Source organism: Crotalus tigris, unplaced genomic scaffold (genome assembly GCF_016545835.1).
Source record: "Crotalus tigris isolate CLP2741 ecotype Arizona unplaced genomic scaffold, ASM1654583v1 scf7180000018432.44079421565:4894166, whole genome shotgun sequence".
Lineage (NCBI taxonomy): Eukaryota > Metazoa > Chordata > Lepidosauria > Squamata > Viperidae > Crotalus > Crotalus tigris.
Window position 1 is genome coordinate 1,520,029 of NW_024096999.1, and position 16,282 is coordinate 1,536,310.

Consider the following 16,282-nt stretch of genomic DNA (forward strand, 5'->3'; position numbering starts at 1 on the left):
CTCATTTGAAATTAAGACAAGTATTAGGCGAACTGAGTTTCCTGATGTTTGTTGTGTTAGACTTGGGAACTTACTCAGAGATTCAGAATGTCTCTATGCTTAAAGGCGGCATCAATAGCATTCCTAAAAGTTCATTTTTCTCTACTAGTGTGAAAAAGGGAAGGGAAAAAAAAAAGATCTGAAAAAAAATATTCTGGCTTTGTTAGGAACAAAAAAGCTCACTTCAAAACAGAAGCAACAAAGGAAAGTTTAAAATGGCCATCCTTTGATAAAGTGGATGATGGTGGGTTTTTAAAAAAAAAAAAATAGCAAGGATTTTTTTTTTTAAAAAAATAGCAAGATCTTTAAAATGATAACCATTTGGAGGATTGGAATACAGGTAGCTCTCAACTTACAATAGTTCATAGAATAGAATAGAATAGAATAGAATAGAATGGAATGGAATGGAATGGAATGGAATAGAATGGAATAGAATAGAATGCAGAAGAATAGAATAGAATAATTATAGAATAGAATAAGCTCCATAAATCTCCCCCCCCCCCGCATAGCCTAAGAGGAACAGTGGACCATGCCTTGGCGCTTGCCCCGGTCCCACCCCCTTCTGCCAGAGACCCTCAGATCTATCCCACTCCTGCCCAGACCCCCACAGGCACTCTTAACGCGAACAATGTAGAGCTGGCCACACCCACCCAGTAGGCCACACCCACTCCATCCGCACCCACTCAGTAGGCCGCACCCAGCCTGGCCACATCCATCTGGACCCCTGAGAGCAACCGCAATGCTGATGCGGCCCTCAATGAAATTGAGTTTGACACCCCTGCACTAAACAAACTGATGTAACTCCAGGATTGCCTGTAGTCACCTATTTACTAAAATCTTGCCAGACTGCCTGTATTCTCTTGAGAACAACCAGGATCAGGTCTCTGTTGCTTTCTCCCCTGCAGGGATTCCAAGCTAGCTACTCTCTTAACTCCACCCTCTCCCCTCTAGCTGGAGATTCCACCACACTTGCACAGCAAACTTGGCAGCTGCCACCTGGTCAAAGGAAAAGAAGCAGCTGCTTTCATGAACTGCCGATCCCTTCAATCTTCCTGCCCCCCCTCCCTTCCAGAGCATCTTTTTGGAGTGGAATTCAAAGCCCTCCGCCCGCCCACCCACAATCTAACAAATGGCAAGGAAAGGGTAAGCGCCCGACTGAATGGAAAATACCAGAAAAAAAAGAAAAGCTCAAACACACAAGTTTTACAGGGCTGAGTCTTCCCTGACATTATGAAGGACAGCTTAATATTTAAATGCATGCACATTTTCTCGGGCTGTCTAACGTCTTTCTCAAGCTTATGCCTTATTCAGAATACAATGCCCACAAACCTTTGCATGAAAGGCACCGGCGGATTTTATTTTATTATATCTACATGTCATTAATATGTATTCTATTGCCATCCATTTCAAGAATAGATCCCCGCATCTCTTGGGCTGAAAAGCAATAAAAGCTGTAGGACCTTGGGGATTTTATTTATTTATTTTAAATCTGATTCCCATGTGGGCACGATTTACAAGTTACTCAAGCTGGCTTGTGCAACTTAACATGGATTCTGCACCCTGACACACTGAAGACATGCCCCTGTTCAAGTAGAGGTTCTCCAAAAAGAATAATAGAATAACAAGAGTTGGAAGGGACTTTGGAGGTCTGCTAGCCTAACCCTTTGCTCAAGCAGGAAACCCTAAACCATTTCAGACAAGTGGTTGTCCAATCTCTTCTTAAAACCTCTCTCTGTTGGAATATCCACAACTTCTGGAGGCAAGCAGTTCCCTTGGTTGATTGTTCTCACTGTCAGGAAATTTCTCCTTAGTTCCACGTTGCTTCTCTCCTTGGTTAGTTTCCATCCGTTGCTTCTTGTCCTGCCTTCAGGCGCTTTGGAGTAGCCCTTTAGATATTGAATCACTGCTATCATGTCATCTCTAGATTGAGCAGGGGGCTGGATTAGAAGACCTCCAAGGTCCCTTCCAGCTTCTATTCTATTCTATTCTATTCTATTCTATTCTATTCTATTCTATTCTATTCTATTCTATTCTATTCTATTCTATTCTATTCCATTCCATATATTCTATTCTATTCTATTCTATTCTATTCTATTCTATTCCACTCCACTCCACTCCACTCCACTCCATAGCTTGATTTCCTGTGAAATTTGAAACCTCTTTCTCTCAACCTCAAGTTGTCATTGCCAGAATGGCCCTAATCCTAAGAAGAGCAACTACAGAAGGCATCGTTCACAAGTTTGTCCCTTTCTGCAGCCCACTTGAGACACCATCCATTCATGCCACATTGGGTTCAATGGAATGCGATTCTGGAAGGCAGCTGCCTCCCAGTGTCCATCAATCATGTCCACGCCTGTCCTGATTCAAGTTTCCCTAGCAGTTTGGAAGAGGTCAAGATAAACTTTCAGGAACTGGGGGCGACTGACCAGCCTCATCCTGACCTTTCAATTAACACCCCTGCTTCCCCCCCAGTTTTGAACCGCCTCAGGCAGTTATTATTATTTTTTCCCATATTATTATACCTGTTCTCACTCTGCTAACTTTCAGCACCAACAACGAAATCACTTTGTGGCTCTTTCCATCTGTCAATTCAGCGGTTTAGAGAAGTAACCAGGAACAACTGAGAAAGTGGACAGAAGATGTTTGTTCTCTCCATCCCATAATTCTAGAATAAGCCTTCTCCAAACTGGGCACCCACCCAAAATATACTACTCTGAATGAGAATTTTGAAAGGCCACCTCTATGGAAGTTGGGCCAAGTTGCGTTAGAACCTCGAGGTGGTCATGGTTCAAGTTGAAGGTATGTCTAGTTAGTCTAACGAAGAGAAGGATGAGGGGGGACATGATAGCACTGTTCCAATATCTCAGGGGCTGCGCCAAAGAAGAGGGAGTCAAGCTATTCTCCAAAGCACCTGAAGGCAGGGCAAGAAGCAACAGATGGAAACTCATCAGGGAGAGAAGCAACCTAGAACTACGGAGAAACTTCCTGACAGTTAGAACAATTAACCAGTGGAACAACCTGCCTCCAGAAGCGGTGAATGCTCCAAAACTGGAAGTTTTTAAGAAGAGACTGGACAGCCATTTGTCTGAAATGGTATAGGGTTTCCTGCCTGGGCAGGGGGTTGGACTTGATGACCTCCAAGGTCCCTTCCAACTTTATTATTATTACAGGATATGTTTAGAAGGCTCTTCATCTGTAACAAAGGGAACCCTGACTGTTATAAGAGTAATACCAATAGCAAGGGCATTTAGACTTATATATTGCTTCATAGTGCTTTTACAACCGTCGCTAAGCAGTTTACAAAGTCAACCTCTTGCCCCCCAACAATCTGGGTCCTCATTTTACCGACCTCAGAAGGATGGAAGACCGAGGCAACCATGAGACGGTCAGGATCGAACTCCTGGCAGTTGGCAGAGTTAGGCTGCAATATTGCCTTCCAACCACCTGGGCCACCACGGCTCTTAAACTATAAATATGAGTCATTCAATAAGTTCTGTATTCAGACATGCTCTTGGTTGCCTCCTCATTTTGTCGGGACAGAGTCTTTAATTTCCAATGGACACCCACAGTTACACTGGGGTGAATTAGCCGGACAAAATGCAAAAGAAAATTGTTACTGATAGCAACAAATGCCCTGGGAAGCCCAACTTACAGGTTGAAGGGCATTCCCACCAAAGATGGTTGACTCATTAAAACTTAATCCCGCCTCCTTCCTTTGCCATCTTGGGTTAATGATTTGATCTGCTGGGTTATTTTATAGTTGACGATTTTAATGTGTTTTTTTTTTAATGTTTTAATGTCGTAGGCTGCCCAGAGTCACTGGATAGAAGATGGGTGGCAAATAAATTTCATAATAAATAAAATACATTTTGATTACTGTTCAAAGGAAACATTTAGGTCTGGGGGAGCACATCAAGGTTAGACGAAGGTTGCAAGGGATCCCGTTCTTTTCATTGTTCCCCAGCTTTGGGTACTTGCAATTCCAGAAAAGAATCTGAAAAAACGCAGCGCCAGAAAGAAGGCACGGCTTGAACATCCGCTCTTATGAAGGCTGCAGCAAGGAAAATACTATTGGCTTTTCACAAAACATCTTTATTTAATGGCAGTCGATATGGCAGTGTTTTCCCTGGCTTACGGCAAATCAGGACTCTAACTAAGGCTGACAGCTGAAGGGTTTACAGGCCCTTTAAGCACCACCAGCCTCCTTCATTTTAACCTGGCGGTGCATCTTAGGCTAAGCCACTGTGTGGTCCAGAACATCATTGTTTATAAACCACACTGAGTGGTTCACTTCATCAACAGACCACAGGTAATCAAGTTGTGGTGTAGCGTTTCTCCTCCAGTCCTTCTGGCCTTATTCCAACCTCGTGAAATATTGCAATTTGTTTGGTGTTTCGGGGGAGTTTAAAAAAAAAAAACACCCAACAACAACAACAGAGCAGTTAAAGGTTTGTGTAAGGATCTGCAGGATTTAACATGCCCTCTGCCAGGTGGGATAATAATTGAACATCTCCACTTGGCTCTGTCTGAGGGATGATACTAGACAGAGATTGGTTACATCAATCAAAGAAATGAGACTGAGTCTGTCTCTCTCTCTCTTACACACACACACACACACACACACACACACACACACCAAGCATGTTAAAACAGGGATGCCAATATAGGCAATTCTTGACTTACAACACATCATTTAGTGACCGTTCAAAGTTACAACGGCATTGACAAAAGTGGCCTACAATCATTTTTGACACGACCGCTGCAGCATCCCCAGGGTCACATGGTCAAAATTCAGAGGCTTGGCAGCTGACTCATATTTATGACGGTCGCAGTGTCCCGGGATCACGTGATCCCCTTTTTCAACCTTCTGAGAAGCAAAGTCAATGGAGGAAGCCGGATTCACTTCACAACTATGTTATTAATTTAACAACCGCAGTGATTCACTTCACAAATGTGGAAGGAAAAGTCACAAAATGGAGCAAAACACACGCAAGAAAACTTCTCACTTAGCAACGTAAATTTTGGGCTCAGTTGTGGTCGTACGTGGAGGACTACCTGCACTCTTCCAGGGTTGGTTCAATCTCCTTTTAAAGCCCGTACAATGGCATAGAACATGGCAATGTTTTCTTTCTCTCTTTATTAAGAAAGAGAGAGAGAGGGAGGGAGGGAGGGAGGGAGAGGGAGAGAGGGAGGAGAGATGGAGGGAGAGAGAGATGAGGGAGGGAGAGATGGAGAGAGGGAGGGAGGGAGAGAGAAAGAGAGAGGGACTGAGGCAGAGAGGAAAAGGGAGAGAGAAAGAAAGAGACAGAGGGAGAGGGAGGGAGGGAGGGAGGGAGAGAGAGAGAGAGAGAGAGAGAGAGAGAGAGAAAGTGAGAGAGAGACCCGGTGGAGTCGACTGACTCTTGCTAGACAAGCTGAAAGCTGATTAAAATATTTGCCCCTCCTTTCGGTATGCAACAGTTTTTGGTGATGGAGAACGTATTAATATTCGGGCTAACCGCTTGTCAACAATCCAGACAGGTCCCGAGAAAGACTCTGAAGCTGACCAGGTTCCTTCACCCTCCCAGAAATCTCCAGGAGACGGAGAGCAGCAGCCGAGCACCGGCAGAAGCAGAGATAAGCCTTTGCGTTTTGGTCCTTCCTGTGAAGAAAGGACTGCTGCGGGGGGGGGGGGAGACGAGGTGTCTTCATCACCCCCCCCCCCTCCTGCCTTGTACTTTTCTCCACCCAAAAGTCTGAACCAAAGAGGCTGGCCGTGTTCGATGTACCAATGAGAAAGGCGAAAAGCGGCAAAAAAGACATCTTGATTTCAGTGGGACCTCAGCAAGGCCGTGGGCTGCCCATTCGATTTAAAGTCAACCGCCTGAGCAGACACGCAGACTCCAGCCTTCATATCGGAGAGCCCAGGCAGTAATTACCTGAAAAAGCTGAGCTGCAATGGCCAGTCTAGGTCTTCCAGCTTAACCCTTTCCTTGTATGTGCCCCAAAGGGCAGGATAAATCAGTGGTGAAGGGCTTGGGGGGAGATGTTCTGAGGGTCTTCGTGGACCAAGAGGCACCTGGCAGTTGAATAATGCCGCCCTCAAGCAAAACAGGGCTCAGCGTCTCTTTCGTCGGATTCTGGAATATCAGTGGGTGTTAATTTTGCAACTAACGCAAGGCAGCAAACCTATCGAATACACCTTCCTCCTTCTATTTTTCCCACCACAATCCTGTGAAGTGAGTTGGGCTGAAAGAGAAAGGGACTGGCCCAAAGGCAACCAACCGGCTTTCATGCCTAAGGCTGGACTAAAACTCACCGTCTCCTGGTGATTGGCCCAAAGCCACCCAGCCAGCTTTCATGCCTAAGGTGGGGCTAGAACTCCCAGTCTCCTGGTGATTGGCCAAAAGCCACCCAGCTGGTTTTCATACTAAGGTGGGACTAGAACTCACCATCTTCTGGTGATTGGCTCAAAGTCACCCAGCTGGCTTTCATGCCTAAGAAGGGACTAGAACTCTCCATCTCCTGGTGATTGGCCCAAAGCCACCCAACCGGCTTTCATGCCTAAGGTGGGGCTAGAACTCCCAATCTCCTGGTGATTGGTCCAAAAGCACCTAGCTGGCTTTCAGGCCAAAAGCGGGACTAGAACTCCCAGTCTCCTAGTGATTGGCCCAAAAGCACCCAGCTGGCTTTCATACCCAAGGTGGGACTAGAACTCCCAGTCTCCTGGTGATTGGCCCAAAAGCACCTAGCTGGCTTTCAGGCCAAAAGCGGGACTAGAACTCCCAGTCTCCTAGTGATTGGCCCAAAAGCACCCAGCTGGCTTTCATACCCAAGGTGGGACTAGAACTCCCAGTCTCCTGGTGATTGGCCCAAAAGCACCTAGCTGGCTTTCAGGCCAAAGGCGGGACTAGAACTCCTTGTTTCCTGCTTTCTAGCCTGGTGCTCTTAACCGTTAGACCAAAAAGCGGGCTGCAGATAATTCCTGTGCATTGACAAGATATTCCTATGCATAGGCAGGAGTAGCAATAAATCAGTTTAATTCGACCGTCATGAATTAAATCAGTTTAATTCGACCTGATCTTTTGGAGAATAAATGTCCACCTGGATCCAATTCTAATTTGAGAAGAAAAAAAGAAAGAAAACCACGCTCGGTGTCAACGTAAATCTTTCGTTGTTCACTGAAGGGTTAAAAAAAAAGAGATGGGAGGAGAGAGAGAGAGAGAGAGAGAGAGAGAGAGAGAGAGAGAGAGAGAGAGAGAGAGAGAGAAACTGCTATCCATTGGTTTGCTCTGATGTTCCTCTAGATATTGTCGCTCTATGTATCCTCGGTAGAATTCTATTCAACACCTCTGTTCTTTAACTACAAAGCGGGAGGCTGTAGCAGCTTTAGGAAACATAAGTATCGTCTTTTTTCACTGCACAGTATCTGTGTATGAAATTCTCTAAAGGGGTTTAAGTATTTACCCTGAGCACTATCAGGAAGCTTCTAAAATTCTCCTTACCCTATTGCAAAGGAGGGGGGAAGAGGAGGGGGCGTCCAAGGAGAAGGTGAACAACCGGGGGTGGGGTGGGGGGAGCAGAGGGAGGGAGAGAGGAACCACTTCAAAGAGAATCATAAACACCAGGCCTTTGTACTCTGAGCACATATTTTGTTTTGGAAGCTTAGCTCTGAATTTGCTCAGAATTGTAAATATATCTATATGAGAGAGGGGAGGGGGAGAGAGAAAGAGAGATGGGAGAGAGAGAGAGAGAGTGAAAGAGGAAGAGAGAGAGGGAGAGAGAGAAAGAGAGAGAGAGAGAGAGAGAGAGAGAGAGAGAGAGAGAGAGAGAGAAAGGGGGGGGGGGTTATTTGATTAACAAACAGGAGAGCCACTGAAAAAAGCTGAGTTTTCTTCCACGCTTATGGAGATTAGCAGCCTAGATGATTTGATTCTGAATTTATTTATTTCGCCAAGGAAAAGGAGAAAGAACATTGAAATCATTTGAGGACCAGAGAGTCTTAAAAGTCCCAGAAATGAAGGACAGAGGCAAGAAAACCATCTCTGCATCCTAAGGTTTTCTTTCAGTTTAAGATGCTTGACTATATTTGGTGGACAGTAGGCATGAGAGCAACAGCATGTAGACTTACAGACCGCTTCATAGCGCCTTGCAGCCGTCTGTGATCGGTTTACACACCCAGCCTGTTGCCCCCAACAATCTGGGTCCTCATTTTACCAACCTCGGAAGGATGGAAAGCTGAGTCAACCTTGAGCCGGTCAGGGTCGAACTGCTGACAGTGGAATGCAGAGTTAGCCTGCAATACTACATTCTAACCACTGCGCCACCACGGCTCTACTGGCTATGTAAATCTGTGTTTCTATTTGCTTCTGGGGGGTGGGTGGGTGGGATGGGAGGTATTGCTCAAGATGGAATCATCCCTGTTTTATTTCCATTTAGAGTTCTAATCATCTCTTGTTGACGATCATTTACATGCGAGTCTTTTAAGCAAACTTCTTTGGAGATGGTCTTAATCTTCCAGACGCCTTCAGTGAAAATCCAGTTCATAGTGCTTTGATATCTCCTTTGTTCCCTTTGAACTAGTCAGGAGGCGAGTCCTCACCTGTCTCTCCAGCACTTTTCAGTCTTGCTCTTCCTCCCAGCTTAGGAAAAGCTTGACCGTTCTAATTGTAGACTTTCTATTATGCCCCCAGCTCACCCTTACCGTGCTCCGTGCTTCAGAAGACCTTGTTGGATGCACACAAGGAGCCCTGTAATCTGGAAATGTGCACAGGGATCGTTCTTTATCGGTAGAAGAGAGTCTTTGTAGCTCAGGATTGAAAGGAAGGGCCCCTTGGTGGTCTCTGAGCTCAGTGGTTTTCTTGCGGACATTTCATGACCAAACTAGGTGACGTCATCAGTGACAGAAGAGGATGGGGCTTGCAGAGAGGAGGAGGAGGAAGAGGAGGAAGAGGAGGAGGAGGAGCAGGAGGATTGCTGTGCAGTCTTGGTGCTCTCTGAGCTCGGTGGTTTTCTTGCGGACATTTCATGACCAAACTAGGTGAGATCATCAGTGACAGAAGAGGATGGGGTTTGCAGAGAGGAGGAGGAGGAGGAGGAAGAGGAGGAGGATTATTGCTGTGCAGTCTTGGTGCTCTCTGAGCTTGGTGGTTTTCTTGCAGATGCTTCATTACCTGGCCTACTGGATAACATCAGCAGCAGCAACACTAGATGTCACCTAATTTGGTCATGAAACATCTGCAAGAAAACCACCAAGCTCAGAGAACACCAAGGCCTGCACAGGCCTCCTCCTCCTCCTCCTCCTCCTCCTCCTCCTCTCCGCAAACCCCATCCCCTTCTGTCACTGATAATGTCACCTAGCGTCTGCAAGAAAACCACGGAGCTCAGAGAGCACCAAGGACCCCACTGTTCTTTATCATGCCCAAACCGTCCATATGCAAGTCAACTTGCAACGTCTCCCTTCCCTCAACGCACAGAAGACAGCTGGAGACTCAACCAAGAAGGTTCACTGGATACTTTTGCCCTGCCCTGTTTCTTCCCATGAATTTCCAAACAGAAAGGTGCTCTTTAAGTTCCTTTTCATATACCGTCCCCCCCCCCCAAAAAAAACCTACACTGGGACAAGTGCAGCTGGCTCAGGAATTCTGGGAGTTGAAGTCCACGAGTCATAAAAGAGCCAAGGTTGACTACCCCTGTTTTAACCCATCTCTGGGGAAGCCTTCAGGAAAAGCCCAGAGCTGTAGGTTGAGAAGCTGGGGAAGAAATAATTAACAAATCTTGGAAGGTAACAGTGGCAAAATCTTTTCCTGCCTCTGTCTGGAAAAATCCATGGACCTGTCTATAAAATCTCCAGAATCTGAACTTGACCTGGAGGAGACTTTCAGCTGCTGAGGGCATTTTTCAACTCCAAAAATTAGCCACTCTTGTTGGAGGAATTAAACCCCACCCAGCCTCCCTTCCCCATCTCCAGGTTCTCTAGAGCAGTGGTTCTTAACCTTTTTGAACGAATTGCCCCCTTGAGCCAATGAGGAAGTTGTCATCGCCCCCCCCCTCCCCCAACATCACCTCTCAATCACAACATAGGAAATAATTCTTCAATTTACGCAAACACTTTTTTTGTTTTCTTTAAAATTGTCATCAGGACATATCGATGCAAATAATTTATTTCCAGTCTTTTTCCCATAGCTCCCATATTCTGGCCAATGGCGCGCCACTGTATGGGTAGAGGCTGCTGCGCAACGCGCATGAAGATAAGCGATGCGTCTTCACATATGTACGGCGTTCTGTACTGAAGCTAGCTGGAGGAACATTTGAAAACACAATTCAGTCCACTAATAGCGAGCGATCTGATGCTTTTGTACGACAGATATACAGCGATTCACTGTACGAAAAAATCTCAAAAGTATCCCCCAAACTTCTCGTTCCATCGCCCCCATATCGCCCCCTTTTCGTTCCTTTGCCCCCATGAAAAATGAAATCGCCCCCTGGGGGGCAATATCGCCCAGGTTAAGAACCACTGCTCTAGAGAGCAGAAAGGGAGGACAAAATAGGAAGCTGGAACAGTGGGGTAGGAGAAAAACCATATCCTTCACTGTCTCCTTCAAATCTCATCGGATAACAGCCTGCATCCGTAGACAGCGGCATAAATTTGTGTAGCTGCAATTACCAGCATGCCAAAACTGGGCTGCTCGAAGTTTTTTTGGGCAATAATGAAAATGTTTTTAAGATGCAATGTTTTGAACCTGTGACAGCTGGCGCAGCGGCAAATTGCCGTATTAACACGAACCGTCTCGAGATGGTATCGTTCCATTAAGTGCAGGGTTTTATGGAAAATAAAATGTTCATAAGCTGGAACGTTCACATCTTTGTCTAGCCTCAGTCCTGGAGCCAAATTCTTCTACACTTAGCAGAGCTTAATTGCCTTTTTTTTTTTTTTTCACCTCCCTCGCTTAACACAAGTTTCTGATATCAGGAGGAAGCCGATACATTTGAATAAAAGCCATCCTGATCCAATATATACTATCAGGCACACCTCTTACCATTTTAAACCTAAAATCAACTCTCACTGGGCTGGGCAAAAATTTTTTTTTTCCCCTTCCCCAAATCTGCGTGAAACAATTCTGTGCAATTCTGTTTCTCTCCTCTCTATCCTTTGGCTTAGCAAGCAAAGTATTATTTTAGCCCAAGCTTATTTGAAATTCACAGGGAGGGGTTCCACACGCACACAAACACACAGATAGACACACAGACACAGACAGATTTTATATTTCTCTTTGTCCAGCTCTCATTCTCGCCCAAACAGACTCCTTGTTTTTTGTTTTTTTGTTTATTGCCTCTCACATCTTTCCAGGCTTCAGCACAACGATATAAACATTTTTATAGGGAAGATAAATGTCAGTTTGGTGAGCTTGTGCACTGCAAGCTGGACCCTGAGACTCAAGAGGTCTCTGTACTGCATCTCAGCACCGCTTCGGCATTATAGGAAATGTCTTGCCTTTCAGCCAGACTTGGAAAACCCATGGTTTTCCAGCCTCTTTTCAAATGGAAACATTGCCTTTGAATCGGCCGAGAACTTCGCCTGGATGCTCAGCGTGATAAAGTGCGAATCCCGCTCAGTAAAATTAATACATCGCTGCATACATTTCTATGCACACGCACGCGTCCGCCCCAATCTCTCTTTTTTTTAATTTTTTTTTTTAAACAGACAAGGGGTAGGAAGAAAAAACAAAAACAAAAACGGAGGAGACCCAAAGTTTAACCTACTTTGGCTTTCACCTTTTGCAATTCACCGCCTCATAATAGAGGAAGGGAGCAGAAGACCAAATGGATTTTTATCAGAATGTCATTCAAATAAAAGGTTTAGCATTTACATCACAAGAGCTAGCCCGGCGAGCGGAGCTTCCCCTGAAGGGAAAGAAATGCCAGGAATAAACATTGGAATAATAAAATAATAACACGTATGTGTAATGTAGGGGAGAAGTAGACTTTTTTTTTTTTACACGGAATCTCAGAGTGGACAGTGGTGGATTCTTCAGAAAAGCTGTATTAACATGTCAAAAATAAAATGAAATGACACTCGGTTTCATTTTTTTAAAAAAAAAATAAATCCATAAATGTCACAAATCACAGGAATATCAAACACTGTTTTATGGTGGCAGCCTATAAATATACGGACAGAATGCGAAAATTTGTTCTTCCTGTATAAGAGAATAAATTAGTTGTACCTTAAATTATTTTTGTCTTCTGCTAAGAAGTGATTTTGTTTTAAGAGGCAGGTGAGGATGGAAGCTACTTTTTATAACGTTTTAAAAATCTCCGGGCAGTCATGTAAACAAAGATGTTATATTTATATGTGAAGCATTCTTTTTTTTTTAATCTTTAATTCTACAGAAACCAGATCTGTTCCAATATACTGCACTTTCTCTGCTGAATTGCTGTTGAATTTGTTAGTCCACAACTGATTTCCTGTATTACAAAGTCTTAGAGATTATGGTTAACTTGAAGAAACAGCTAAATTTTTGATACTTATCCCAATATATAAAAGCATTAAGTTTCTCCCGCAGTTTCCTAAAGACTGTAGCTCAATACTGCCCCCTGCTGTAAAGCTACATTAAAGAAAAATATATTATTAAGTGTTTGGGACTTAGGACAGGTATGAAAAGGAATACTTAAGAGAGAACATCAGAAGTCTAAGGATAATTAGCAAGAAAATGTATTTTAAGGATTTGGCTCAAACCAACAAACTTTGCAAACAAGGATTCGCTTGTTTCGCAACAGCTCCGATTAACCACGATTTCATGCGTTCAAAGTCATGAAGTTGTTCTTTTTTAAGATTTAAATTAAAAGCAGCTTCTGTGAGCTTGGTCATTTAAAAAAAAAAAAAAAAAAGGTTTCCCAGATCACTGATAAATATCACCTCCAGTCCCTCTGAAAGGCGATAGCTCCTGTTTCTAATTAGACCCACCCCGTTTGTAAAGAACACAGCCCTTGAAAATTCCTTGGCCACGAGAGTTTTTTCCATGTTCCTGACACACAGCAGAGATAAAGTAACAACCCGACAACTTTCCTTGGCCTTTGCCCAGCACACCGCAACTTATAAGGAGGAAAAACTCAGATTGAAACAGAGAGAGAGAGGGAGAGAGAGAGGAGAGGGGGAGAGAAAGAGAGAGAGAAAGAGAGGGGGAAGAGAGAGAGGGGGGAAAGAGAGAGAGAAAGAAAGAGAGAGAGAAAGGAGAGAGAGAAAAAGGAAAGAGGGGAAAGAGAGAAAGAAAGAGAGAGAAAGAGAGACGGGAAACAGAAGAGAGAGAAAGAGAGAGAGGGGGGAAAGAGAGAGAGGGAAGAGAGAGAAAAAGAAAGAGAGAGAGAAAGGAGAGAGAGAAAAAGGAAAGAGGGGAAAGAGAGAAAGAAAGAGAGAGAAAGAGAGACGGGAAACAGAAGAGAGAGAAAGAGAGAGAGGAGGGAAAGAGAGAGAGGGAAGAGAGAGAGAAAGAAAGAGAGAGAGAAAGGAGAGAGAGAAAAAGGAAAGAGGGGAAAGAGAGAAAGAAAGAGAGAGAAAGAGAGACGGGAAACAGAAGAGAGAGAAAGAGAGAGAGGGGGGAAAGAGAGAGAGGGAAGAGAGAGAGAAAGAAAGAGAGAGAGAAAGGAGAGAGAGAAAAAGGAAAGAGGGGAAAGAGAGAAAGAAAGAGAGAAAAAGAGAGACGGGAAACAGAAGAGAGAGAAAGAGAGAGAGGGGGGAAAGAGAGAGAGGGAAGAGAGAGAGAAAGAAAGAGAGAGAGAAAGGAGAGAGAGAAAAAGGAAAGAGGGGAAAGAGAGAAAGAAAGAGAGAGAAAGAGAGACGGGAAACAGAAGAGAGAGAAAGAGAGAGAGGGGGGAAAGAGAGAGAGGGAAGAGAGAGAGAAAGAAAGAGAGAGAGAAAGGAGAGAGAGAAAAAGGAAAGAGGGGAAAGAGAGAAAGAAAGAGAGAGAAAGAGAGACGGGAAACAGAAGAGAGAGAAAGAGAAAGAGGAGGGAGAGGGAACAGAGGGGAGAAACAGAGAGAGAGAGAGAAAGAGAGGGGGAAGAGAGAAAAAGAAAGAGAGAGAGAAAGGAGAGAGAGGGGGAAAGAGAGAGAAAAAGAAAGAGAGAGAAAGGAAGGAGGGGAAAGAGAGAGAGAGGAGAGAAACAGAGAGAGGGGGGAGAGAAGGGGAAAGAGAGAAAAAGAAAAAGAAAGGAGAGGGGAAAGAGAAAGAGAGAGAGAGAAAGAGAGAGAGGAGAGAGAAGGGGAAGAGAGAGAGAAAAAAAAGAGAGAGAAAGAAAGAGAGAGAAAGAAAGAGGGGGGGGGGCAGAACTCTTGGAAAAGTGTTGTCTGAACTTTTTGACAGCTCCCTCTCTGAAAAATTTGTTCTCTGCACTGCCCAGGTGCTCTCAAAGATCTTTAGGAGGGAGCAGAGGGCAAAAATTGACAATACACACAGGGGCCCTTCTACCCGAAGTAGAATCTAGGTACAGATAGTCGCTAAACGACGCAGTTGTTAAACAAGTCCTCATGTGACCAGACTTGATTTTCCAACTTTTGCCACGGTCATCATTAAGTGAATCGCAAGGCTGTTCAATGAACTGCGTGATCTTTAAGCAAATCTGGCTTCCCTGTTTGACGTTGCTGGTGGGAAACCAACTGAGAAGATCACCAGTCGATCACGGGACCATGGGACGGTGCAACCGCTTGTAAATGAGAAACTGGGATCAGGACAGGCGTGGGCATGATTGATGGACACTGGGAGGCAGCTGCCTTCCAGAATCGCATTCCACTGAACCCAACGTGGCATGAATGGATGGGGTCTCAAGTGGGCTGCAGAAAGGGACAAGCTTGTGAACGATGCCTTCTGTAGTTGCTCTTCTTAGGATTGGGGCCATTCTGGCAATGACAACTCGAGGTAGAGAGAAAGAGGTTTACCCATCCTAAGTTTCAAATTTCACAGGAAGTTAAGCTATAGGATGGAATAGAATAATGATAGAATACAGAATGGAATGGAAGGGAATGGAATGGAAGGGAAGGGAAGAGAAGGGAAGGGAAGGGAAGAGAAGAGAAGAGAAGAGAAGAGAAGAGAAGAGAAGAGAAGAGAAGAGAAGAGAAGAGAAGAGAAGAGAAGAGAAGAGGAATAGAGTAGAAGCATAACAGAAGAGAATAGAATAGAATGGAAGGGAAGGGAAGGGAAGAGGAGAGGAGAGGAGAGGAGAGGAGAGGAGAGGAGAAGAGAAGAGAAGAGAAGAGAAGAAAACAGTAGAAGCATAATAGAACAGAATAGAACAGAATGGAACGGAACGGAACAGAATAGAATAGAATAACAGAGTGGGAAGGGACCTTGGAGGCTATCTAGTCCAACCCCCTGCTCAGGCAAGAAACCCTATACCATTTCAGACAAAGGGTTGTCCAGTCTCTCCTTAAAAACCTCCATGATGGAGCACCCACAACTTCTGGTTGGACGAGATGCTCTCTAAAGTCTCTTTCAACTCCCCAGAGAGGCCAAAGATGGCCTCCAATGAAATCAGATCATCGGTGTAGCGTATTTTTCATGGGGTCAATTCAGCCTCCCCATGGAGATGTGGCAGAGGTCCTTCTAACCCAGCAAGTCATTCAGGATGTCCTCCCAGGCCAGAGTCAAGGGCCTCCCTTATGACTTTTCAAATAAGGTACCTTCCTAATTCTTTGATACAGTACCAAAGGAACAGATGATTTTGTTATTATCCGAGTCAGAACTTTTTTTTAAAAAAAAAAAAACAACCCAGAATAAACCATTGGCATGGAGACGGGTTAATGGTGGAATTCAGCCTGTGAGAGGCTGGGTTAGTGGTTTTGTCTCACTGCAATGGTTCTTTCAAAGAAGCTTCAGTTGACTATTTCCCCTCTTATTCTAAAGGGCAAAAAATGGGAGAATTAGCTTATGGGCCGCTGAATTTCAAGGCTGAGCTTTAGGCCTGATTGGAGGCCACGTGGTTCGAGGTGGCTCATCCCTGCCACTTAATCATTTGGAAGCAACGGTAAAGATAAGTCCTAAGAGCCTAAGAAGGCCTTGAGAAGAACATACCACGAGCTCCATTTGTCTCCAAAGTTCTTCCAGGTCTGCCATGGGCTTGTCCCACCAGTCAGTACACCTTCTGTACCGTTTCCCCTGGAACCAGAACTGCCGCAGCCATTCAAATTCCACCTGTTTTTTTTAAAAAAGACATCTTTTTTCAACAGAGATTGACAACGTGGTTTATTACAGTCTCCTTTTCAATCGAGTTCA

General features: G+C 44.7%; 1 protein-coding gene across 7 annotated transcripts in view; it reads right to left on the reverse strand.

Moving 5' to 3' along the window:
• The window catches only part of FTO (FTO alpha-ketoglutarate dependent dioxygenase), a 211,034-nt gene that overhangs the window by 129,794 nt on the left and 64,958 nt on the right, over positions 1 to 16,282 (reverse strand). For all 7 annotated transcript variants that reach the window (XM_039352395.1, XM_039352394.1, XM_039352391.1 and 4 more), the window contains exon 7: positions 16,082 to 16,201. In XM_039352395.1, the coding sequence (XP_039208329.1) occupies positions 16,082 to 16,201 (120 nt within the window). The remainder of the gene's footprint in view (positions 1 to 16,081; positions 16,202 to 16,282) is intronic.